The 26,985-nt window shown below is 41.9% G+C and overlaps 1 protein-coding gene across 1 annotated transcript; it reads left to right on the top strand.

Moving 5' to 3' along the window:
- Window positions 1–1,309: 1,309 nt before the first annotated feature.
- On the top strand, window positions 1,310–26,165 carry COIL (coilin). Its single transcript, XM_032617284.1, has 7 exons — window positions 1,310–1,572; window positions 16,985–18,086; window positions 18,210–18,296; window positions 18,794–18,841; window positions 20,717–20,786; window positions 23,472–23,560; window positions 25,215–26,165. Exons 1-7 carry the CDS (start codon window positions 1,328–1,330, stop codon window positions 25,293–25,295), a joined length of 1,722 nt encoding a protein of 573 aa, XP_032473175.1. The 5' UTR covers window positions 1,310–1,327; the 3' UTR covers window positions 25,296–26,165.
- Window positions 26,166–26,985: the final 820 nt, after the last annotated feature.

Genomic DNA, 26,985 nt, shown 5'->3' with positions numbered 1-26,985 from the left:
AGCCTTCCCAGATACTGAGAAAGTGAACAACTCTAGCGACTGGGTAAACACTTTCTTTGAAAGTCAGGTGATTCCCAATTCTTTGTTTTTAACATTATTGAACCTAACTGAATTGTTGACTGAAGGAGCACTGAAAATAATTTTTAACGAACGATCTCTAGGTGTAAGTTGGAAAGAGTTTTAAGGAATTGACTGATATAGCCAATAACATAAGTCCTTCCATTCTTATCTACTTACATAAATGAACATGTTTTCTCAGGGCGTCACATCTATAAAAACAAAAAATAAGTCCAGAATTGATGGGGAGCCCTGTCTCATTTAGCAATATCCATTCCCAGAGACTTGGACTAATTAAAAAAACCCACACAGACCTCCATTTATTTTATTAATAGATATGGTCCATGTCCATTTTATTTTCTCCGTTTAATAATTATGTAACAAAATGTGTGGCGTTTTATGCTATTTTGATCAATTGTGTACCTCTAATAATAGTAATAACGCAATCCAGAAGACCTAGAGCATTAGGGTCACAGGAAAATAAAACTTAAAAAAAAACTTTTTAAAACGTATCTACTGACTGCAAGGTGTTAGCCATGTACTTAGTCCAGTGACCCTGGGGAAGTTACTTAACCTCTCTGAACTTTTGGGGTTTTTTTAATCTTCAAAATGGGAATAATAATAGCTTATAATTCATACCTTTGTAATGAAAACTAAAGGAGTTAATATACTATGTGGAAGAAATGGAATGGAAATTCAAGTGATGTAAAACTTCTGATTCACTTACCTAAGAGTTAATAAGAGGACTATTTTTTATATTTTGAAATTTGCATGGTGGTAGGTATTAAACTGCTAAGGTATTTAAATTCCACTGAATACTTTGAAAAGAGTGATTAATGGTTTTATTTTAAAATGTCAATATTTACAATACATTAGGAATTACATCTTTTGCAATTCTGTATGACGAAACATTTTGTAAACTAGATGCATTGGGAGTTACGTTTTTGAAATTATTTTATGTATATGAGCAAATATCTTAGAAGAAGACCACAGCTGAGCAGTGCTTGTTTATCTAGAGAGTTGCCTAAATTCGGACCCTACGTAGGGCTCAGCAGGAAAGGAATAAAGGCATTTCGCTTATTCTCTTCCCTAGCCCTGTCTTGAGCCGACCTGAATCAATCCCGCTCCGCGTTCTCGTCATTCACAAAGCCTGGAGCAGCCGTTTGCCACCAAAAGGTGGCACCCGTTAACAGGCTCCAGGGGGCGGGCCCCGAGCACGCCTCTCGACGGCCCCGTGGAGTGTCTCGGCTTCCGTCGCGCCTCGAGCAAGATGGCAGCCTCCGAGACGGTTAGGCTACGCCTTCAATTTGATTACCCGCCGCCAGCCACCCCGCACTGCACGTCCTTCTGGCTTCTCATCGACTTGAACAGATGCCGAGTAGTCACGGATCTCATCAGTCTCATCCGCCAGCGCTTCGGCTTCAGTTCTGGGGCCCTCCTGGGCCTCTACTTGGAGGGGGGGCTTTTGCCCCCCGCCGAGAGCGCGCGCCTGGTACGAGACAACGACTGCCTCAGGTGCGCGGGCGGGATGGGGGCACGGCGGTGGGGCGCCGGGGACGAGCACGCCGGGGGCGCCTCCGGCGTCTGAAGACCGCGTGTGGGTGTGGGTCCGGGTGAGGGTCGGGGTGAGCTGGGGGGGGCTGTCAAACTGCACTTCCGTGAACCCCGGAGATTCTGATTGGTCCAGTCAGGTTTGGGGCTCAGGAGTCTGCATTGTAACGAGCATCTTTCCCCGGGAAGCTTCTAATGCAGAAGGTTGGTGGACCACGCTTGGAAAAACCCTGATCTTGGGTGTGGGCCGGGCCCGCGTTTCTTCCAGCCTTGACTTAGCAAGCGCTCACTTAGCCGGGCACTGTGTTAGGTGCGCGGGGTGCCGGGCGTGCCTGAGACCCGGCCTTCCCCTGGCAGTTCGCAGGGTCAGGTGCCGGAGACCCAAGCAAACGGACCCAAAGTCTTGTTTTCTTCACCGCTTGCAGCGTGTCCAAACTCAGAGCTCCTGCGATTACCCCCTGGGACTGGTGGGCGTCATTCAGTGTCTCACCTGGGTTCACTTAAATAGGTGTTTGGAACCTTTTGGGTTGTGAATTGGGAAACAAAATAGTTTTAAATATGCTTTTAAAAGAAGTTTTAAAAGATGATACTGAGATGAGTATCAAGGAGCGGTTGTGGTGTAAATTGCTCACGTGTGGCTGATTTATCTCAATAAGATGGTAAGACACGATTTCAGTTCGGATTCGTATCTTGGACTGATTTATTCAGGGCTTCTTTTTAAAAGCTTCATCTACAGTGAAAAAAATTCTAGAGTTGTGAACCAGGCTACTTACTTCTGCTTGCCATTTGTTGCATGTTGAATATTCCTTTCCCCAGAGTATGTCAGATTCATAAGATTTCTTCAGGGCATCAGGGAATTTAACTTGGAACAACTGCTACATCTTTGAGCATATGTGTGTCTTTCTCTCTTTTCAAAGCAGGAACACTGATTTACTAATAATGTTTAGCTGTTTCCAGTGACAATTTGAAATAATCCAAGTTTCAAAAAGAGGTCTTTTTCCTTTTTATTCCCTGTGAAATAGATCTCCATTCTCTCTGCAATTCAGGGACTATTTAAATATTGCAGTTGTAAGGACTGCATCCTCTCCTGTTAAGTTTACTTTCTGATCTATCTCCTGTCTAATGAATTAATAACTTGCTGATGGCTAACTGCCGTTATACTTCATTTAATGAATCGTCTGGAAATTAGACTCTTTATAATGAAGTCAACAGTGTCAAAAGCAAACCATGAAAGCTGTTATGGGAAATAAATACAGCACAATGGCAGGCAGAATTCCTCCTAAACACCAGAATGCACAATTGAATATGGCAAGAAATACCTCTGCAGCTAGCTTCAGTGGTAAATGGGGCAGACCTTAGGAAAAAGTTGAATTTGGAAAAGTTTTGTATGTTTTCGTGGTTTCATGTCCATAGTCATTCTCTGTCTTCCCCTGACAGACTCACTTTTCTTCAGAGCTACAGAAGAAAACAGTTTCTTTTCTCAAAGGTACCCAATATTGTTGGAGTAGACCAAAATAACTAGTTTTGTGTTTCTGTATATTATGTTCTTGTGTCATGTGGAGTGGATAATTATCTGACTGGATAATCATACCAGGTTTTGCTGCTAAGTGCAGAAGATGGTTGAAAAGAAGAGATCATCGTGGAACACAAATGCTCAGCGAATTTCACAGTACCTTGAAGGTTGGATAGCCTCGTACAGTTGTGGAGGCAAAAGCTACCCTGACTTGGTGAAGGGATGAGTTTGACCAGCAGAAGAATTCTGTTGGGATTGCCAGGAGTGCTGAGAGAGCTCTCATGAGGAAAAGCAGAGCCTGGCTGTGGGAATCCTGAGAACTAGCCCTGGAGGCGTGAGCATCTCCACACTTGTGTGCCATGGCCACTTCCTCACAGCCCCTTCTTTTGAGCCCCCAGAATCTGACTTCCAGGCTGCTAACATGGAGCTCCTCAAGGAGGTCTCCATCTCCCCTGGGAGGAGGAAGTGCTCCCATTTGCCTGGAGCCCCATCCATCTGCTAGGGCTGCTCTAACAAAACACCACAGGCTTAAGCAACCGAAATTTCCCTCTCACGGTTCTGGAGGCTGGAAGTCCAAGGTTAAGTGTTGGCAAGTTTTGTTTCTTTTTGAGGCCTCTCTGCTTGGCTAGTAGGTGTCTCTCTTCTTACTGTGTCCTCACATGACCTTTTTTCTGTCCTCAGAAAAAGGCACGTGACCTGGTGTCTCTTTGTGTGTCCAGATTTTCTCTCTCATAAGGACACCAGTCAGATTGGATTAGGGCCCCGCTCTTAACGGCCTCATCTTAACTTGATTACCTCTTTAAAGGCCCTGTCTCTAAATACAGTCACATTTAGAGGTACTATGGGTTAGGGCTTCAGCATAAGAATTTTGAGAGGACACAGTACATCCCATAACACCCCCTGAAGAGAGCTTCACAGAGGCCTGGCTGCAGCACCTGGAGAGCGACCAGCTGGAGTGAGCTCTCCCTGTTGAAGAGTCATTCTGTGAGGAAACAGAATGCCTTCTCTCCTCTGTCAATCTTTTGACTCTGCGGCATTTAATACTGATTATTAAATGCTGAACATTAGAGATGAGCTCTCATTTCATGTTGCTGTGATCAGTGGCTCCTTGGATAGCCAGCCAAGCCCCTCTTGATATGTCTGTGAGGCCGGCAGTGGGAGTGAAGAAGACAGAGCGTCTGAGCCAGGCTGAGGGCAGTTTGGTTTCCTGAAACCTCGGGAGCCAAAGAAGATACTTGCGGTTAAGGCTGCCGGTCGTTGTGCAGCCTGGGTCTCTTGACGCTCAGTCTCGTTTTGTAGCCTGCTGATGGTTTTGGGGATATAGAATACTGAGAGCTCTTCTCTCATGTTCAGGAGTGTTTGTCCAATGCCCATGGGTGAACAGAGACCAGTGGAAGTTAGGCCTGGGCTGCTTTCATTGTGAAACATTGATAGTCCCTTCCTATTCTTTTATTAAAACAAAGCAAACAAAAAGGCTTATTGTTAAAAAAAAATTATACTTCAAAATAGTTCAGGGTACAAAATCCCTTATTTCTTTTCTCACATACTCTTCCTACACCCCACTCTCTAGAAGTATCCTCAGTTAAATTTGGAGTGTCTTTTCCATACATATGCAAACATATATGCTTACACTCTTTAAATACACATGTCATTATAATATACATTTTTTCCTGCACCGCACTTTTTTTTACCTAACGTATCTTGGGTATCTTTCATTTTAGTATATACGATACGTGATGCAATTGCTACGTCATTCTTTTTAAATGCTGTATTATTCCTTTGCATGGCCATGTTAATTTATTTAGCCAGCCCCTTACTAATGGACATTTTAGGTTGTAATCTTAGTTTGACTGGGCTTCTATAATAAAAATACCATAAACTGGGTAGCTTATAAACAAGAGAAATTTAATTCTCACAGTTTAGAGGCCGAGGAGCCCAAGATCAAGGTGCTGGCAGACTTATGGTCTGGCGAGGGCTTGCTTTCTGGTTCACAGATGGTACCTTCTTCCTGTGTCCTTACATGGTAGAAGGGGACTAGGGAGCCCTGGGGGTCTCTTTCATAAGGGCGCTAATCCCATTCATGAGGGCTTTACCCTTATGATGTAATCACTTCCCAAAGGCCCCATCTCCTAACACCATAACATTGGAGGGTTAGGATTTCAACGTATGAATTTGGGGGGAACACCAAAACATTCTGCCCTTGGCAGTTGTCATCTGGTTTTCACTGTTACATACTGCTGTGGTGAGTATTCTTCTATACCTTTGTGTACTCGGGCAATGATTCAGTAAGATACATTCCCAGAAGGGGTACTCCTTGGTCAAATTTTAAAATTTGATAAGTACTGTCAAGTTGGCCTCCAGAAGAGTTGTACAGGTCTGTATTTATGCCAAAAATACATGAGTTACTTTTGTTCAATATTGTGCGAAAGGTAAGAGAGCAGAGTGATTAAGAGCTCAGGGTCTGGAATCAGAACCCTGGATTCAAATCTTGGCTCTGTGACTCATTAGCTGTGTGCCCTTGGTCAGGTAACTTACTTCTCTGAAGGTGGTAATGCAGGGCACTGCAAGCAGCAGCTAGACAGGAGGGAGGCTGCAGGGAACAGGTGGGACCCAAAGAGATTGCAGGTCCCTGCTTTCACCCTCTTTGTTGAATTTCACCTCCATTTGATGGGACAAGTTCATTAAAAACCCATCAACTCCTGCCCTCAGATGACTAACAACATACACCGTATTAATAAAAATTAGAGCTAACATTTAGATAGCACTTGCTCTGCGCCCAGCACGGCTCTAAATATATATGATAGCTCATTTGAGTACTATAATTATTACTGTTACCCCCATTGTACAGATGGGAAAAGTTGAGGTAATGATATTTTAAAATTTTAACTAAAGGCCGAAGAAGGATTTGAATCCAGTCACCTTGGCCTTGGCAGGCAATGGCTAGTGGGAGTGGGGAGGTGCCAGGCAGTGCAGATGGGCATGTCTGTATTTATGTATGATAGAATCCTAGAGGTGAACTTGCAAATTGAAAGGGAATACCTTGCATTTTGATACTAGTGCCCGGTTTGCCCTGCAAAGAGTTTGAATGAACAGTGGAGAGTCTGTTTTAAACATTTCTTGGGATCAAATCTCTTTCATTGCTAATTATACAGGTAATTCACTTTTCTTTGTAAAAGGACAGCTACATTCACTTCCGTTTGTAAAAGGACGGTTCCATTTGTGGTCTGTGATCCAAGTGGGGAAATGAAGAACATTGCCAGGGAAAGTGTCCGCCCTGAAAAGAATGGTAACTGAGCAGACCCAGGTGAAACGTTTCTCGTTCTCTGGATGGTGTTTTGTTTCTCAGTCTGAATATGCTCCAAACTGAAGTTACTCTCTTCAGGAGTAGCGGATAGCGAGGCTGCAGCAATCACAAGTCAAGTGTCCACAGATCCGTGATCTTCAGGATGGGTGAGGTGATGGCAAGAGCTGCTCTTGAAAGCGTGACGCTGGTGTAGGCTCCTTTGAAAGCCAGGGGTCCTGCCTACACGGGACGCAGCACGTGCAGTGTTCCAGTGAATTAATGAACCACAGTGACTGAACAGAAGGTCTTGCATCCATTTTCAAAGTGTGATGGAAAGTTTGGTACTAATTGTCATCTCAGAACTGAAACTTGAATCATAGCATTGCTACAGGTGAAAACAAATTAATCAAGAATGTTATGGAAAGTTCCATATCCAGGAAGTTCCTAAGTAGTTCTTAGATTCACAGGATGCCAAACTAGCTTTTGCCCGTTTAAGAATTACTTTCTTGCTGCTAGGTGCCAAGGTCCACAGCTGAGAACAGGGAGTAGTGAGTTTTATTTAAGTCCCTGCTCTTTCAGAGTTTTATTTCTCTCTTCATCCTACTGCTGGTATCAGTAGCTTTTATTTTATCTTCACTTGTATGTGTCTGTGTATTTGTGTATTCTGAAGAATAATTAAGGTTTTTTTCAACTACCACATTGAGATAAATCCACAGGATTACTATACCTTAAAAAAAATTAAAGAATGCCTATAATCTATCTTATTACTCACCAATTATACTTTATTTTCTATTTTTTAAAAATAAATTTATTTATTTTTGGCTGCATTGGGTCTTCGTTGCCGCGCGCGGACTTTCTCTAGTTGTGGCGAGCGGGGGCTACTCTTCGTTGAGGTGTGCAGGCTTCTCATTGTGGTGGCTTCTCTTGTTGCGGAGCACGGGCTTTAGGCCCGTGGGCTCAGTAGTTGTGGCTCCCGGGCTCTAGAGCGCAGGCTCAGTAGTTGTGGCACACGGGCTTAGTTGCTCCGCGGCATGTGGGATCTTCCTGGACTAGGGCTCGAACCCATGTCCCCTGCATTGGCAGGCAGATTCTTAACCACTGTGCCACCAGGGAAGCCCTGTACTTTATTTTCAAATATGATTGTCCACATCTTTCCCTGGTCACTAAAAGTACTTGATGAAAGATACAGCTGGATGTAAATGTATTGAAAGAATAATGTATGTTTTTAGGAGACATTTTTTTTTTTTTTTTTAAACATCTTTATTGGGGTATAATTGCTTTACAATGGTGTGTTAGTTTCTGCTTTACAACAAAGTGAATCAGCTATACATATACATATGTTCCCATATGTCTTCCCTCTTGCGTCTCCCTCCCTCCCACTCTCCCCATCCCACCCTTCCAGGCTGTCACAAAGCACCGAGCTAATATCCCTGTGCCTTGCGGCTGCTTCCCCCCAGCTATCTACCTTACTACGTTTGTTAGTGTGTATATGTCCATGACTCTCTCTCGCCCTGTCAAAACTCACCCTTCCCCCTCCCCATATCCTTAAGTCCGTTCTCCAGTAGGTCTGCGTCTTTATTCCTATCTTACCCCTAGGTTCTTCATGACATTTTTTTCCCTTAAATTCCATATATATGTGTTAGCATACGGTATTTGTCTTTGTCTTTCTGACTTACTTCACTCTGTATGACAGATTCTAGGTCTATCCATCTCATTACAAATAGCTCAATTTCATTTCTTTTTAAGGCTGAGTAATATTCCATTGTGTATATGTGCCACATCTTCTTTATCCATTCATCCGATGATGGGCGCTTAGGTTGTTTCCATGTCCTGGCTATTGTAAATAGAGCTGCAATGAACATTTTGGTACATGACTCTCTTTGAATTTTGGTTTTCTCAGGGTATATGCCAAGTAGTGGGATTGCTGGGTCATATGGTAATTCTATTTGTAGTTTTTTAAGGAACCTCCATACTGTTCTCCACAGTGGCTGAACCAATTCACATTCCCACCAGCAGTGCAAGAGTGTCCCCTTTTCTCCACACCCTCTCCAGCATTTATTGTTTCTTGATTTTTTGATGATGGCCATTCTGACTGGTGTGAGATGATATCTCATTGTAGTTTTGATTTGCATTTCTCTAATGATTAATGATGTTGAGCATTCTTTCATGTGTTTGTTGGCATTCTGTATATCTTCTTTGGAGAAATGTCTATTTAGGTCTTCTGCCCATTTTTGGATGGGGTTGTTTGTTTTTTTGTTATTGAGCTGCATGAGCTGCTTGTAAATTTTGGAGATTAATCCTTTGTCAGTTGCTTCATTTGCAAATGTTTTCTCCCATTCTGAGGGTTGTCTTTTGGTCTTGGTTATGGTTTCCTTTGCTGTGCAAAAGCTTTGAAGTTTCATTAGGTCCCATTTGTTTATTTTTGTTTTTATTTCCATTACTCTAGGAGGTGGGTCAGAAAGGATCTTGCTGTGATTTATGTCATAGAGTGTTCTTCCTATGTTTTCTTCTAAGAGTTTGATAGTTTCTGGCCTTACATTTAGGTCTTTAATCCATTTTGAGCTTATTTTTGTGTATGGTGTTAGGGAGTGATCTAATCTCATACTTTTACATGTACCTGTCCAGTTTTCCCAGCACCATTTATTGAAGAGGCTGTCCTTTCTCCACTGTACATTCCTGCCTCCTTTATCAAAGATAAGGTGTCCATATGTGCGTGGGTTTATCTCTGGGCTTTCTATCCTGTTCCACTGATCTGTCTTTCTGTTTTTGTGCCAGTACCATACTGTCTTGATTACTGTTGCTTTGTAATATAGTCTGAAGTCAGGGAGCCTTATTCCTCCAGCTCCTTTTTTCGTTCTAAAGATTGCTTTGGCTATTCGGGGTCTTTTGTGTTTCCATACAAATTGCGAAATTTTTTGTTCTAGTTCTGTGAAAAATGCCAGTGGTAGTTTGATAGGGATTGCATTGAATCTGTAGATTGCTTTGGGTAGTAGAGTCATTTTCACAATGTTGATTCTTCCCATCCAAGAACATGGTATATCTCTCCATCTATTTGTATCATCTTTAATTTCTTTCATCAGTGTCTTATAATTTTCTGCATACAGGTCTTTCGTATCCTTAGGTAGGTTTATTCCTAGATATTTTATTCTTTTTGTTGCAATGGTAAATGGGAGTGTTTTCTTGATTTCACTTTCAGATTTTTCATCATTAGTATATAGGAATGCCAGAGATTTCTGTGCATTAATTTTGTATCCTGCTACTTTACCAAATTCATTGATTAGCTCTAGTAGTTTTCTGGTAGCATCTTTAGGATTCTCTATGTATAGTATCATGTCATCTGCAAACAGTGACAGCTTTACTTCTTCTTGTCCAATTTGGATTCCTTTTATTTCCTTTTCTTCTCTGATTGCTGTGGCTAAAACTTCCAAAACTATGTTGAATAAGAGTGGTGAGAGTGGGCAACCTTGTCTTGTTCCTGATCTTAGTGGAAATGCTTTCAGTTTTTCACCATTGAGGATGATGTTTGCTGTGGGCTTGTCATATATGGCTTTTATTATGTTTAGGAAAGTTCCCTCTATGCCTACTTTCTGGAGGGTTTTTATCATAAATGGGTGTTGAATTTTGTCGAAAGCTTTCTCTGCATCTATTGAGATGATCATATGGTTTTTCTCCTTCAATTTGTTAATATGGTTTATCACATTGATAGATTTGCGTATATTGAAGAATCCCTGCATTCCTGGAATAAACCCCACTTGATCATGGTGTATGATCCTTTTAATGTGCTGTTGGATTCTGTTTGCTAGTATTTTGTTGAGGATTTTTGCATCTATGTTCATCAGTGATATTGGCCTGTAGTTTTCTTTCTTTGTGACATCCTTGTCTGGTTTTGGTATCAAGGTGATGGTGGCTTCGTAGAAGGAATTTGGGAGTGTTCCTCCCTCTGCTATATTTTGGAAGAGTTTGAGAAGGATAGGTGTTAGCTCTTCTCTAAACGTTTGATAGAATTCACCTGTGAAGCCATCTGGTCCTGGGCTTTTGTTTGTTGGAAGGTTTTTAATCACAGTTTCAATTTCAGTGCTTGTGATTGGTCTGTTCATATTTTCTATTTCTTCCTGATTCAGTCTTGGCAGGTTGTGCATTTCTAAGAATTTGTCCATTTCTTCCAGATTGTCCATTTTATTGGCATAGAGTTGCTTGTAGTAATCTCTCATGATTTTTTTTATTTCTGCAGTGTCAGTTGTTACTTCTCCTTTTTCATTTCTAATTCTATTGATTTGAGTCTTCTCCCTTTTTTTCTTGATGAGTCTGGCTAGTGGTTTATCTATTTTGTTTATCTTCTCAAAGAACCAGCTTTTAGTTTTATTGATCTTTGCTATTGTTTCCTTCATTTCTTTTTCATTTATTTCTGATCTGATTTTTATGATTTCTTTCCTTCTGCTAGCTTTGGGGTTTTTTTGTTCTTCTTTCTCTAATTGCTTGAGGTGCAAGGTTAGGTTGTTTATTCGAGATGTTTCCTGCTTCTTAAGGTGGGCTTGTATTGCTATAAACTTCCCCCTTAGAACTGCTTTTGCTGCATCCCATAGGTTTTGGGTCGTTGTGTCTCCATTGTCATTTGTTTCTAGGTATTTTTTTATTTCCTCTTTGATTTCTTCAGTGATCACTTCGTTATTAAGTAGTGTATTGTTTAGCCTCCATGTGTTTGTATTTTTTACAGATCTTTTCCTGTAATTGATATCTAGTCTCATGGCGTTGTGGTCGGAAAAGATACTTGATACAATTTCAGTTTTCTTAAATTTACCAAGGCTTGATTTGTGACCCAAGATATGATCTATCCTGGAGAATGTTCCATGAGCACTTGAGAAAAATGTGTATTCTGTTGTTTTTGGATGGAGTGTCCTATAAATATCAATTAAGTCCATCTTGTTTAATGTATCATTTAAAGCTTGTGTTTCCTTATTTATTTTCATTTTGGATGATCTGTCCATGGGTGAAAGTGGGGTGTTAAAGTCCCCTACTATGAATGTGTTACTGTTGATCTCCCCTTTTATGGTTGTTAGTATTTGCCTTATGTATTGAGGTGCTCCTATGTTGGGTGCATAAATATTTACAATTGTTATATCTTCTTCTTGGATCGATCCCTTGATCATTATGTAGTGTCCTTCTTTGTCCCTTTTAATAGTCCTTATTTTAAAGTCTATTTTGTCTGATATGAGAATTGCTACTCCAGCTTTCTTTTGGTTTCCATTTGCATGGAATATCTTTTTCCATCCCCTTACTTTCAGTCTGTATGTGTCTCTAGTTCTGAAGTGGGTCTCTTGTAGACAGCATATATAAGGGTCTTGTTTTTGTATCCATTCAGCCAATCTGTGTCTTTTGGTGGGAGCATTTAGTCCATTTACATTTAAGGTAATTATCGATATGTATGTTCCTATTTCCATTTTATATATTGTTTTGGGTTCGCTACTATAGGTCATTTCCTTCTCTTGTGTTTCGTGTCTAGAGAAGTTCCTTTAGCATTTGTTGTAAAGCTGGTTTGGTGGTGCTGAACTCTCTCAGCTTTTGCTTGTCTGTAAAGGTTTTAATTTCTCCATCAAATGTGAATGAGATCCTTGCTGGGTAGAGTAGTCTTGGTTTCAGGCTATTCTCCTTCATCACTTTCAGTATGTCCTGCCACTCCCTTCTGGCTTGTAGGGTTTCTGCTGAGAGATCAGCTGTTAACCTTATGGGGATTCCCTTGTGTGTTATTTGTTGTTTTTCCCTTGCTGCTTTTAATATGCTTTCTTTGTATTTAATTTTTGACAGTTTGATTAATATGTGTCTTGGCGTGTTTCTCCTTGTATTTATCCTGTATGGGACCCTCTGTGCTTCCTGGACTTGATTAACTATTTCCTTTCCCATATTAGGGAAGTTTTCAACTATGATCTCTTCAAATATTTTCTCAGTCCCTTTCTTTCTTTCTTCTTCTTCTGGAACCCCTATAATTCGAATGTTGGTGCGTTTCATGTTGTCCCAGAGGTCTCTGAGACTGTCCTCAGTTCTTTTCATTCTTTTTTCTTTATTCTGCTCTGCAGTAGTTATTTCCACTACTTTATCTTCCAGGTCACTTATCCGTTCTTCTGCCTCAGTTATTCTGCTATTGATCCTATCTAGAGTGATTTTAATTTCATTTATTGCATTGTTCATCGTTGCTTGTTTCATCTTTAGTTCTTGTAGGTCCTTGTTAAATGTTTCTTTCATTTTGTCCATTCTACTTCCAAGATTTCGGATCATCCTTACTATCATTATTCTGAATTCTTTTTCAGGTAGATTGCCTATTTCCTCTTCATTTGTTAGGTCTGGTGGGTTTTTATCTTGCTCCTTCATCTGCTGTGTGTTTTTCTGTCTTCTCATTTTGCTTATCTTACTGTGTTTGGGGTCTCCTTTTTGCAGGCTGCACTTTCGTAGTTCCCGTTGTTTTTGATGTCTGTCTCCAGTGGCTAAGGTTGTTTCAGTGGGTTGTGTAGGCTTCCTGGTGGAGGGGACTAGTGCCTGTGTTGTGCTGGATGAGGCTGGATCTTGTCTCTCTAGTGGGCAGGTTCACGTCTGGTGGTGTGTTTTGGGGTGTCTGTGGCCTTATTATGATTTTAGGCAGCCTCTCTGCTAATGGGTGGGGTTGTGTTCCTGTTTTGCTAGTTGTTTGGCATAGGTTGTCCAGCACTGTGGCTTGCTGGTCGTTGAGTGAAGCTGGGTGCTGGTGTTAAGATGGAGGTCTCTGGGATATTTCCACCGTTTAATATTATGTGGAGCTGGGAGGTCTCTTGTTGACCAGTGTCCTGAAGTTGGCTCTCCTACCTCAGAGGCAGAGCCCTGACTCCTGGCTGGAGCACCAAGAGCCTTTCATCCACACAGCTCAGAATAAAAGGGAGAAAAAGTAGGGAGAATTAGTAGAAGTATGAGTAAAGAAAGAAGGAAAGGAGGAAAGGAAGGAAGGAAGAAAGAAGCAAAGAAGGAAAGAAAGGAGGGAGGGAGGGAGGGAGGGAGGAAGGAAGGAAGGAGGGAAAGAAGGAAAAAAGACAGAAAGAAAGATGATACAGTAAAAATAAAATAAAGTATAATATAGTTATTGAATTAAAAAATATTTAGAAAAAAAAAAAAAAAAGGGACGGATAGAACCTTAGGACAAATGTTGGAAGCAAAGCTATACAGAGAAAATCTTACACAGAAGCATACACATACACCTTCACAAAAAGAGGTAAAGGGGGAAAAATCATAAATCCTGCTCCCTGAGACCACCTCCTCAATTTGGGGTGATTCGTTGTCTAAAGGAGGGAGGGAAGGAAGGAAAGAAAGAAAGAACGAAGGTAAAGTATAATAAAGTTATTACAATTAAACTTAATTATTAAGAAAAAGAATTTTTAAAAAAAAGTCATGGACGGATAGAGCCCTAGGACAAATGGTGGAAGCTAGAGTATACAGACTAGATGTCACACAGGAGCATACACGTACACCTTCACAAAAAGAGGAAAAGGGAAAAAAATCATAGATTTCGCTCCTAAATTCCACCTCTTCAATTTGGGATCATTCCTTGTCTATTCAGGTATTCCACAGATGCAGGGTATATCAAGTTGATTGTGGAGCTTTAATCCGCTGCTTCTGTGGCTGCTGGGAGAGATTTCCCTTTCTCTTCTTTGTTTTCACAGCTCACAGGAGCTCAGCTTTGGATTTGGCCCTGCCTCTGCGTGTAGGTCGCTGGAGGGCGTCTGTTTTTTCCGCTCAGACAGGACGGGGTTAAAGGAGCCGCTGATTCGGGGCCTCCGGCTCACTCAGGCCGGGGGTTGGGGGATGGGGGAAGGAGGGGCACTGCGTGCGGGGCCGGCCTGCGGCGGCAGAGGCAGCGTGACGTTGCGGCAGAGGCCGGCGTGACGTTGCACCAGCCTGAGGCCCGCCGTGCGCTGTCCCGGGGAAGTTGTCCCTGGATCCCGGGAACCTGGCAGTGGCGGGCTGCACAGGCTCCGCGGAAGAGGGGTGTGGAGAGTGACCTGTGCTCGCACACAGGCCCCTTGGTGGCGGCAGCAGCAGCCTTAGCGTCTCCCGCCCGTCTCTGGGGTCCGCGGTTTTAGCCGCGGCTCGCGCCCGTCTCTGGGGTTTGCGCTTTCAGCCGCGGCTTGCGCCCGTCTCGGGGGCTTGCGCCCTCAGCCGCGGCTCGCGCCCGTCTCGGGTTTGTGCTTTCAGCCGCGGCTCGCGCCCGTCTCGGGGGCTCGCGCCCTCAGCCGCGGCTCGCGCCCGTCTCTGGGGTTCGCGCTTTTAGCCGCGGCTCGCGCCCGTCTCTGGAGTTCCTTTAAGCAGCGCTCTTAGACCCCTCTCCTCGCGCACCAGGAGACAAAGAGGGAAGAAAAAGTCTCTTGCCTCTTCGGCCGGTGCAGGCTTTTCCCCGAACTCCCTCCCGGCTAGTCGTGGTGCACTAACCCCTTCAGGCTATGTTCAAGCCGCCAACCCCAGTCCTCTCCCTGAGCTCCGTCCAAAACCAAAACCCTAGCCTCAGCTCGCAGCCCCGCCCGCCCCGGTGGGTGAGCAGCAAGCCTCTCGGGTTGGTGAGTGCTGGTCGGCACCGATCTTCTGTGCAGGAATCTCCCCGCTTTGCCCTCCGCACCCGTCGCTGTGCACTACTCCGCGGTCCCGAAACTCCCCCCTCTGCCTCCCGCAGTCTCCGCCCGCGGAGGGGCTTCCTAGTGTGTGGAAACTTTTCCTCCTTCACAGCTCCCTCCCACTGGTGCAGGTGCCGTCCTTATTCTTTTGTCTCTGTTTTTTTCTTTTGCCCTACCCAGTTACGTGGGGAGTTTCTTGCCTTTTGGGAGGTCTGAGGTCTTCTGCCAGCCTTCAGTAGGAGTTCTATAGGAGTTGTTCCACGTGTGGATGTATTTCTGGTGTATCCGTGGGGAGGAAGGCGATCTCCGCGTCTTACTCTTCCGCCATCTTCAAGGTCCCCCCCAGGAGACATTTTTTAAAATAAATTTTTAATTTATTTTTGGCTGCATTGGGTCTTCGTTGCTGTGCATGGGCTTTCTGTAGCTGCGGTGAGTAAGGGCTACTCTTTGTTGCAGTGAGTGGGCTTCTCATTGCAGTGACTTCTCGTTGCAGAGCACGGGCTCTAGGCATGTGGGCTTCAGTAGTTGTGGCATGTGGGCTCAGTAGTTTTGGCTCACGGGCTTTAGAGTGCAGGCTCAGTAGTTGTGGCTTACCGGCCTAGTTGCTCCGTGGCATGTGGGATCTTCCCAGACCAGGACTCCAACCCGTGTCCCCTGCATTGGCAGGCGGATTCTTAACCATTGCGCCTCCAGGGAAGCCCCGGCAGTCATTTTTAAACACCCACTATGTGCTTGACATTGACGACACTCACTCAGCTCTCTGTCACTGGGCTGTGCCTATTAGAATTAGCTGTTGCCGGTTCATGGAGGAACAGAATTCCTTTACTATAGTGAAATGATTTTGGATGAACTGTATATTAGAGTTCTCCAGAGAAACAGAAACAATAGGAGGTGATATAGACATAGCTATAGCTCTAGGTACAGAAATGAGATTTATTATAAGGACCTGACTCATGAGATTATGGAGACAGAGAAGTCCCAAGATCTGCAGTCGGCAAGCTGGAGACCTGGGAAAGCTGATGATAAAGTTACGGCCCAAGTGCAAAGGACAGGAAAGCAGATGGTGTGTTTCAGTCTGATTTCTAGTCTGAGGCAGAAGTTCTTCTGACGTCCCAGCTCAAAGACTGGCAGGCAGGGAAAGCGGATTCCCTCTTGCTCAGCCTTTTATTCCGTTCAGGCCTTCAGTGGATTGGGTGAGGGCCATTCACACTGGGACCATCTGCTCACAAAGGCAGTCTATTTAGTGTACAAATTCAAATGTTAATCTGATCCTGAAACACCCTGACAGACATGCCCAGAACAATGTTTAACCAAATATCTGGTCACCCCGGGGCCTAGTCTAGTTGGCACATAAACTCAATAATCACCAAATGTTATGGAATTTTACGATGGCTGTCAGTACCCCAGAGAACATAAATTATAAATTGTTCGGTGTTTTCCTAAATTGAAGCAAAATAAAAATGAAATCTGATTTTTAAAATAGTAGCTTACAGTTAAAAACAAAAATGGATAGTTAGCATTATCACCACTTAGCGTAGGCATATAATGTAGTGGAAAGATCGTGAACGTTGACGTTACACAAACAGGTTTGAATCCTATTTCTGTGGCATATTAGCTGTGGATCCTGGGCAGTTACTTGTCTGAACCGTAATTTTGTGATCTGTTTTAAAATGAAAGATACTTACTTCATGGTCGTGTTTAGATTAGAGAAAATCTATAGGAAGTGTTTAGGATGCAGTAGTTGATCAATAAATAAAATTAGTCATTTGAAAGTTGACCGTAAGTGATGCCATATAGGCCATTTTGTTAAAAAAGAGTCTTTTGTCCTTAAGCGATTTGACATTTTTTCATTGCCTGATGACAGTGACAGTTTGCAGTCCTCTTAGTATATAACTACATCCTGGAGACATGCTTATGAATTACTTACTAAAGCTTTCTCTCTTGTTCTTTTGGTAGAGTTAAATTAGAAGAGAGAGGAGTTGCTGAGAGTCCTGTAACAGTTAACAATGGTGATAGTACTCGTTTATTATCTAGAAAAGCAAAGAAGCGGGCATTTAAGTTGGAGGAAGATGAAGAAGCCGAACTAGATTACAAAAATTCAAAGAAGCGTTGGAAGAGGCATGAGAACAATAACAGTGAGAAGACCTTGGATCTAGAACCAAAAGCTGCCACAGATCAGAGTGTGAGTAAAAAAAACAAGCGGAAAAAGAAAGCCACGAGTGGTGTAGTGGATGCTGATGGTGGAGAGACCGAAGGAAAATCACCAAAGAAAACGGAGAAATGTGAATATAAAAAGCAGGCAAAGACTCCCAAGTCTTCTAAAGCACAGGCAGTGAAAGAGTGGACCATCCTGAAGTACAGTCCTCCAAAAGGTCCTCCTGCTAGAAACAGCCTTGGGAAAGCCAAAAGAAAAGGTGGCCCAGGCATTCGTACAAAAGAGAGTCCCGACTCCTCCTCAGAGTCTGAGTCTCATCATGAATCAACCAGTGATGGTCTCAGCAATGTCATCTTGGAGGTCACACATTCCCCCGAGAAAATCTCGACTGAAGTATCAAAGGAAGGATCCTCTACGAAAACCACAACTGCGAACAAAGGGGCTGCAAATACTGGTTTTACCTCTACCCCCATCAAGGGCAAGACCTCCAGAACATCATCTTCTAGTTCAGACTCTAGTTCAGAGTCAGATGACCAATGTGTGATGTCACAGAGTACCCCGGTGTGTACTGCAGATTTCTTAAAGACTGTAGGTCTCTTCGCAGGAAAACGTCCAGGGTCATCCTCACAGGTTCCAAATGCTGCTGGATGGAAGCAGTCGGACTCAAATGGTGGCAGACAGGCCCTTGGTCCTCCTCCCAATGTGACTCTCCCCATCACTTTGGGAAGAGGTTGGAGTAGGGGAGAGGACCTTCTTTCTTGGAAGGGAGCGAGGGGTCGGGGTATGCGGGGCAGAGGTCGAGGACGAGGGCATGCTGTTCCCTGTGTTTTAAATAGAAATGCTGATTATCAGAAGCAACAGCAGTTGAATGAAATGTTGACAAACTCATCTACTGTTATCCAGGTAAGTATTATTTATTGTGAGTTTACCTCTTCCCCTTTCCTCACGTAGTGTTTCTGGAATTGATGTCATGGGTTCACAGTTTCTCACTAGTAACAAAATCACGTGACTAATACTGTTTTTCAGAATCCCATAGAGACACACAAGAAGGACTACAGTCTCTTACCGCTTTTAGCAGCTGCCCCTCAAGTTGGAGAAAAGATTGCATTTAAGGTATATTTTTAAAAAACAGCAATAGTTACAACAAAAAAGATTATTCACCCCGAAATAAACGTACTCATTAACGTGTCAGGTTACATTTATATTTATAATTTAATATAATTTATATTAATAAAATTTAATAAATTTATTAAACTACTTTATATTAAATCATATTTATAATAACTCTTCCTGGATCATATCTTTCGTGTTCTCTTGCCTAGCATGTAGTAGGTGCCTAGTAATTGTTTTCTGAATGAGTAGAAATGGCTCAGCCTGGTGTCTGGAACATAGCAAGTGCTCAATAAAAAAAGCCTCTACATATCACCCCAAAAGCCTCCGAAACCCCCCAAAAAGCTTTCCTACTGGAACCCCTGTTTTGCCACAGGCTCATGGTAGGGCTCCCAGAGAGGTGGAGTGGGCACCCCAATACTGCGTGTTTTGTTTTCTCAGGAGTAGGGGAAAGGTGCCACAGGGCATGTGTATTTGTGAGTTTTTTTCTTCTTTTTTAGCTTTTGGAACTAACATCCGATTATTCTCCTGATGTTTCTGACTACAAGGTGAGGTTCTTTATTTTAAAGTAATCAAATGTCAGTATATTAAAGAAGCTAAAGTCATGTTTAATACTGCTAATATGGATAATACGGATTTTTATGGAGTAAATAATGTCATAAAGTAGAAAAAATATTTTCAAAATGTAAACTTTTTGATAGTATCACTTTGAAGTCTCCCCATGTTATTTTTCTTAATACTTGGGAAGAATATAGAATGAGAATGACGAATTGATTTTTTTTTATTACTCATTTATTTCTAATCAGCTTAGATACACAAAGTTATTTGAGTACCCCTCTCCCATGATCCTAAACTTTGAAAGAGAAAAATAGATAGCTCTCAGCCAGAAAATTTGATTATTTTCAGCATAGGAATCTACTTCATATATTTGTGAATTACTACTGGTTATTATCATCTAATATGGTTTGTTTTGCTTTACCAGTTAACCACTGGTAATTCACAAATACTGTCCTTGGAATTTACTCACTTAATATTTGTATGGGACTTCATGTTGGCATGTGAACTTTATCACAGTTCAGTAAAAGTTTGACTCAATCAGTAATTACATGTTTCCTTCCCTTTCTCACCCATTCAAAATTTTGCTGAGAATCTTGTTAAAATGCATACTTTCTTATTTTGATGTGAGATTCAGAATGTAAGCCCATTCTTTTAAGGGAATAATTGAGAACGTTAATATAGTGATACGGGTAAGGTATAAGAAGATACGATTCAATCTGAGTTGATCCCTAGGTGGCCTTTTGAAATCTTGGTAAGAATCTTTCTTCAAAAGCAGGCTAGAAGAAGAATCAGTTCATGAAGGGATTTGGTTGGTTAGTTCTGGGTAACTGGTGTTTTATCATCTTAGCCCCTTAATATAGGTGACCACATAACTTATATAAATCAGAACACTTGTGAGTGAAAAGGATGAATATTGTATTAATAATTATACTGAAAGGAAATGTAAATGGACCTGTCTTGGGCAAACCAGGATGCTTTTTCACCCTACCATAGATGACTAATTCAATTCTGTGGTACATGAGGAAATGGAGATAAACGTGAATTGGTATGTCCCACAGCCTCTACCGGTTGTTGATTCTAGATGATATTGATTTTTTTAAAACTCATATTAAATGGATGTTGGTCATTATAGTTATCATCTTGGTAAGCTGTTTGCTTACTTTATTTCCCAGTGTTTTTAGAACTTTTTCGAAGTTGCTTTCAAAACCTTTCAAGGGTGAAAATCAGTATCACTTTTTTGTTTGATGTCAAGTACTTTTATCCAGCTAGATCATTGGCCTTATTCATTAAGCTTGTCTTTAAAAGTCAAATCTACCTTCGAAGAATGTAGTCTCCTCAGCCTCTAACCTGCCTCATTTGTATCCGTGCAGTTTTAATTTATGGAGGTGACTGAGTGATGACACAGAGAAGTCAGTGCTACTGAGAAAGGAATTTATTACTTACATTTCCCGAGAGAAGAGGGGGATGCCACACCAGGCAGGACCACAGGGGACAGCACCTGGTTGTGGCTGGGAGGCAGAAGCAGGAGGGAGGAGCTTTTATTGGGGTTTCCTTGGTGTAGGCAAGGCAGGGTGAGGGAGACAGCTTAGGATCAGCTAGTCTGAATAAGTAGCAGGCTGTTGGCTATAGGGGCTGTCCCTGTTTGATACCTGCTCCTGGGATGATTGAGACCAGGGGAAATGCTGGCTTGGTATGTGGGAGTTTTATTTCAAATGCATGTTGATTTATTTAAAGACTTTTTTTGTTGAGATAAAACCCACATAACAAAACTCACTGTTTAACTGTTTTAAAGTGTGTTCAGTGGCTTTAGTATATTCATAATAGTTGACATGTTGATTTTTGACTTGAACTTTTGTTTTTGAAAGGAAGGAAAAATATTAAGCCATAATCCGGAGACCCAGCAAGTAGATATAGAAATTCTTTCATCTTTACCTGGTGAGTGTTCTAGAAAAGAATTTGGCAATGTAGGCTCTTCACATCTGCACTGGTTTCTAAACAGCTTTCACATGCAGGCGCTGCTGTCTGCCTTGGCCCCCATGGCTGCCTGGCGCTCTGCGTACCTCTGTCAGCACAGAGCGGCCGGGAGGGTGGGTGCTGCACTGCCACAAGTGGAGGTGCGTGTCCACTAGGAGTTGTTGGGTTTGTTCCCAGAGCTGTTAGGCGAGTTGTTCTTGTTACTGTAGTTATGTAATTTCGTAAAATTACATAAATTGATGAAAATTGATGGCAAAAAAAATTACGTCTGTGAAACCTAAGTTGAATGCTGACTCAGGATTGTTACTGAAAAATTTGCTTTTGAATTATATGTGGTGGGTCAGCTATAAGAGATTGGGAGGAATTTGGTAAAAATCTGTGAAGAGTCTATACTTACATTGTATTGCTAGCTTTTGTATTCTTTTTTATATTATTATTCATTCTTGCATCACTTTAAAAAAACCCTCAAAACTCAAAAATTGTGGAAATTACATATATACATTAAGGATATGATTTATAAAAGAAAGACAGCTCTAGTTGGTGGACTCATAAGACCTGCTAGCTCTGTTTCAAAAGATTGGCAAATGAATGTACTTCTGTGTGTTAAATCAAAATAAAATGTCTAAAGTATAAGTGTATCCACACGCTCACACATTATTTTAAATGGTTCCCTGCTTTATCCCTGATTCACCCCACCCATTATTGGTTCTGAAATCCTGGAATAAGAGGGCTTTTACTGTATATGGCTTAACTGGGGTTGTGTTTGCAGGGGTCCCTGGCCAGGGAGTAGAGGAGATCTCTTTTTCTTTAGCAGACTCTAAGGAATTTATTATTTTCTGTTCGTGTTTAAATAAGGTAGTGAGTAAAAGATTGAAAACTCCAGTACATAGAAATCATTCAAAAAGGTTTTTCAGAGAAACCCCTGGTCGGGGAACAAAGATCACACAAGCCGTGCAGTGCAGCCAGAAAACACACACACAGACACACACACACGCACAGACACACGCACACAGACACACACACACACACACACACACACACACACACACACACACACACACCTTCCACTGGTTTTCCAGCTTTCTTCTGATTAGGTTTCATTTGAAGAAATCCCCCTTCTTTGGAATGGTGAACAGAGGTTTGTCCATGATCAAATTTTGTGGACACAGCCTGATCACTTCTTGTCAGGTGATTGACAGTGATGACATCCAATTAGAACTTTCCTTTTTGGGAGCATCAAGAAACACTTTATCTGTTTTCTAGCAAAAGTACAGGTAGTCCTCACTTTGCATGGTTCTAATATACATGAATTTCAGTTACCATGATTTAGTTAAATAAAACCAGCTCCCCGGTGACATTGTTGTGTTGACTGTTAACTGTGAGTAACTGTATAGAGTACCGCTAGCTCTCCCGTCCACAAATCACTGCGTAAATAACACATGGCCATGTGATTAGTGACAAGTCACGTCACTTCTTTCAAAGTCTGTTGGCGGTTGGTCCCGTGCATCTGTTACTCAGTTCCCATAACACAGCGAAGTGTGTAGTTGTGCTGTCCCCTTGTCTCTCAGTGATAAATCCACGTGACGTAACACCTTACAAAAATGGATAACTGAAATAGGGCATTGGCCGACAAAGATGAAAGCACAGCAAAGAAACAAAAAGTGATAATGCTAAAAGTGACATCCAAATCGAGTTTAAGTGAAATCGTAGAAGAAGTAGCTCACTGTGGGAATGTTGACATTGAGCTTTATGTGAGCTTCTTGACGTCAACGAGGAAAGTGGTTGTGGTGAAAGGGATGTGACATCAGCAAAAACTTCGCAAAGCTGTGAAAAAGAAACTCTCAGAGCTATTTCATGACGTTAAAAGCTCAAAGAATAACAAACTGAGAGGAGTATGACAGTTACGTAAGGCGTAGAAAAGATTCTCACTGTGTACTGTGGTTACATGACAAGAAGGTGAGCACTGCTTAAACTACCCTTGATAAGTTTCTTACAAAGACATAGAACACTTTAATTCTCAGTATTTCTGTTTTAAATTAGATCCGTGTACTACATAAATAGCAGTTGTAGTATTTTTTCATTTCCCTATACAGTAAAGGTTTTAAAGTTTTGACAAAAAATTTTAAAGATCGTGAGACAATCATAAGTTTTCCCATTGATTAAGATTGGTTTGCATGATTTCAGCCTGCATGGTCACTTGAACGGTCCCACCCTACCATGTAAAGTGAGGACTGCTGTATTACCAAGTAGTAAGCCTGTGTGATTTCTGAGGATACAGCAAGATACAAGAACTTGGCAGAATTCACATTACCTTCCCTTGTTGAAACATACCAGCTATTTTGGGGATTATCTTGTGGTTACACGTTCTTTTCCGGGATTACTAGTGGTAGCGGATCAAGCTCATTTCTTTTTGATGAAGGAAAGATTGTCACTGATCAGTAGCCGAGAAGCTCCCGTCTTTTGATGCAGGGTTTTCGAAGGCTCTCCCGTCACTGAGCACTCCACACTTTCATGTGTGTCGCCAGCCTCCACATCAATGGACAGTGTGTTTGTGGTGGTTTTTCTAATGATATGAATTCCCTGTAGAGGAACATTTCACTACTGGGAAATGACTTATTGTCTCTCCTTCCTACCGTCTGCTTTCAGCCGTGAAAGAACCTGGGAAGTTTGATCTGGTTTATCACAACGAAAATGGAGCTGAGGTAGTGGAGTACGCGGTGACGCAGGAGAAGAGGGTAGGCGTGCTTCTCTTCTTGGGATTTGCTTGGTCGTCCACGCTCTTGACTGGCCGCTGGTGGCCTGGAAGGGGACACTGCAGCTTCCTGAACTGCCTGTGTTAAAATCATAAAGGATCTCAGCCTTGGGGGATCTCTGTCGTGCCTGCAGGGTGGCTGTGACGGTGCCAAGTGCCAAGTTAGGGTGCCATCTTGAACGTCAGAGAGCCTATAAGACAAGATGCACAAATAAATCTTATTTAAGAGTGTACAGTTGCATAAAATCAGTTTTGGGATTTCCCTGGTGGCCTAGTGGTTAGGATTCTGGGCTTTCACTGCCATGGCCCTGGTTTAGTCCCTGGTCAGGGAACTGAGATCCCACAAGCCATGTGGCATGGCCAAAAATCAAAATCAAATCAAATCAAATCACAGTTTTATAAGGGTGTCAGTAGAAAAGAGTAGCATTTTAAAAACAAAAGTACGCATAAATGTACAGCTTGGGCGATTTTCACCAATGAACATACCCCATGTAGTAACCAGCACCCAGATCAACAAATAGCCCATGAGCAGCCCCTCCAGAAATCTCCATCACGCCTCCTTGCACTTACTACTACCTCTCAAACGTTAACCATGATTCTGACTTACAACAGCACAGGTCATTTTGAAGAATGACGTGAAATGATGAAGCTGTCTTTTGATTTTGTTTCAGTCCTTAAATTTCCATTTTAGGAAGTGTATGGTTTAGAGCTTTGTAGGCAGCAGACTTGCAGAGTTGCTGGAACGGCTGCCTCATTAGAGTATGGTAGCATTAAAGTGAGTAGAATTTATAGTTAAGAAACCATTTCTTAAGGTGTTTATACTTGAAATGTTATGACAGTATTCTGAGTTTTAGTACTGCAGAGTCACGTTTTATCTGAAATGCGAATTTGTGGAAGCCCTAAGCTGACTGTATGTTTTGCTTCGTCTTTGGGGTAGATGCCACGCAGGGATTTACTCCAGAAGCGCATTTTTAGGGTCTGTGGTGGGCTCAGCAGATATTGCCCAGTCTCCTGTACTTCTTCGTTTGCAACATATGCAGCCCCACTTTTTTGTTGAAGTGTATTCTTGGAAACTACATTGGAAAATTAAACGTTGAAGGCTTTCCTCTTGGAGGCCTTACTGAACAGCAGCCTGAAGTAGGGCCTGTAATTACCTTTTTTGACACTAGATGGCTCTCATGATTCATATGGCCCATGTTAGCTTTGCTTTCTCTTGGTAAAATGTGAAATACCTCCTATTTTTAGGCAGCACAGGAAAAGAACTGCAGAGCTGCACAAAAGGGCATCAACAGTATAGTGATAACCTTCCTGGGCCACCTCTGCCTCCCGGGAGGTCTGTGGGCTGCCTTTCCACAGAGGCTTGTTGGGCAAATCCTCCTAACCGCTTTGTAACCAGCTACCCTGCCCATACAGCCCCTGCTCTAAATCAAAGAAAGATGAAGTATGTTTACTGTAAAATTTAGCTGCATTCTAGGTAAACAAGACCTTCTACCCTAATTGAACTGAGTTTACTGGGACTCAAATTACTCCAGGTCTTCAAGCATTCTGCATAAATGGAAATTGACTTTTTAAATGACTAAAATTCATACGACCTCAAAATGAAGCCTCTAAACTGAATATTTTCTGTTTTTCCTCAGATCACCATTTTCTGGAGAGAATTAATTGATCCAAGACTGATAATCGAACCTCAAGTAACACAAAGTGCGGAGCTTCCCTGAGTATGATCTCTCCACCTCATGGTTTATAAATGTCTTATTTGTGAAAGTGACTATAACTTGAACTTCTTTTTTTTTTTTTTAAAGAAAATTTGAGAGTTGTATGCATTTTTGGTTATCTTTACCGCATAGGAAAAAATCTACCTCATCATTTAAAATAACATGGGTGTTGCTTTTTTAGACCTCTTTTTTTTCCGCAGGCTTAATTTTAGTAACAGAATTCAAAACATGACACTCTTCAGGCATTGTGAATAAAGCAGTATGTACGGTTTCTTCTCTTTTTTATTTTGTTTGACCATCAAGTAGCCATTGTCAGTAGGAGTTTATAATACCAAGTACAAAAAAGTGCTCATTTCTTGTCTCAGTAAGTTTTATTAAGTAATATTTTAAAACGTGAAAGCATGTTACTTGACTTAATTTTTTAACATTTAAGATGTTCCATTCAATATGGAACATCTTATACATTTCAAGTATTTTATACTTGTAGTTGTCAAGAGTTAACCAGTAGTTGGGTTTATTTCAGGCAGTGAGTTAAGGAATCCTTTCATACTCTTTTCAACTTTCTTTAAAAGGAAGGCTTCTTAGGGCCTGTGGAGAGCAGTGGAAATAAGTATGTGTGCCTGGGGAAGAACTGGGGCTCCACTCGGGGGAGAGGATTTACTGTGGGCTCAGACCAGGGTTATCTTGCTACAAGATCCCGAGCACCTGGCTGAGTGTGCTGGAGTAAGGATGGTGAGCAGAAACTTCCTTTTCTGTTATTATTCAGCACAGAACTAAAAAGGCTAAAATATATAGTGTGAAAATTGTTTTCTTTTCACAAAACATCAGATCCCTCCTTCAGCTTTGCAGATTTTAAATAAAATCATATTGAACTAAACTTCCGTGCTGAGTCATCTTGTTCGGTTGAGTTTTGCAAATTGCTGTCTTGTTTTATAGTAGTGCAAAAGATTAAAAATTTCTGGAACAAGGTTTGCCTTGACTAAAGACTCTGGTGTTGCAAGGTTTAGTCCAATGGAGTTTGTTAGATTTGGGAGCTATTGGACCAAAGGAGATGCTGTCCAGTTTTAATTTGCATGACATTGATGTGTATCAAAGTGTGTATTTATTGATTTGAGAGACATGACTCCAGAAAGAGTGAGATTAACACGAATGATGGAATCTTGGCACTGGGTTTCTTGTGTAAGCATGCTTTCTTTCCAGGGTTTGGAAAACAAGACAAATAGTAAAGGCCAACAGGTGCATGAAAAAAAAACGCCCAACATCACTAATCTGGGAAATGCAAATCAAAACCACAGTGAGATATCACCTCACACCTGTTAGGATGGCTCTTATCAAAAAGACAAGAAATAACAGTTGTTGGAAAGCGTGTGCAGAAAAGGGAACCCCTGTGCACTATTGGTGGGAATGTAAATTGATACATCCACTATGGAAAACAGTATGGAGATTCCTCAAAAAATTAAAAGTAGAACTACCATATGATCCAGCAATTTCACTTGTGGGTATTTATCCGAAGAAAACAAAAACACTGACTCGAAGTCAGAAAGAGAAAAAGAAGTACCGTATGCTAACACATATATATGGAATTTTGAAAAGCGGTGCTGATGAACCTAGTGGTAGGGCAGGAATAAAGACACAGACGTGAAGAACAGACTTGAGGGCAAGGCGGCGGGGGAGGGGAAGCTGGGATGAAGTG

This window comes from Phocoena sinus, chromosome 20 (assembly GCF_008692025.1).
Source record: "Phocoena sinus isolate mPhoSin1 chromosome 20, mPhoSin1.pri, whole genome shotgun sequence".
NCBI classification, from domain to species: domain Eukaryota; kingdom Metazoa; phylum Chordata; class Mammalia; order Artiodactyla; family Phocoenidae; genus Phocoena; species Phocoena sinus.
Note: the sequence above shows the minus strand (reverse complement) of the source record. Positions and strands in the feature narration are given on the sequence as shown.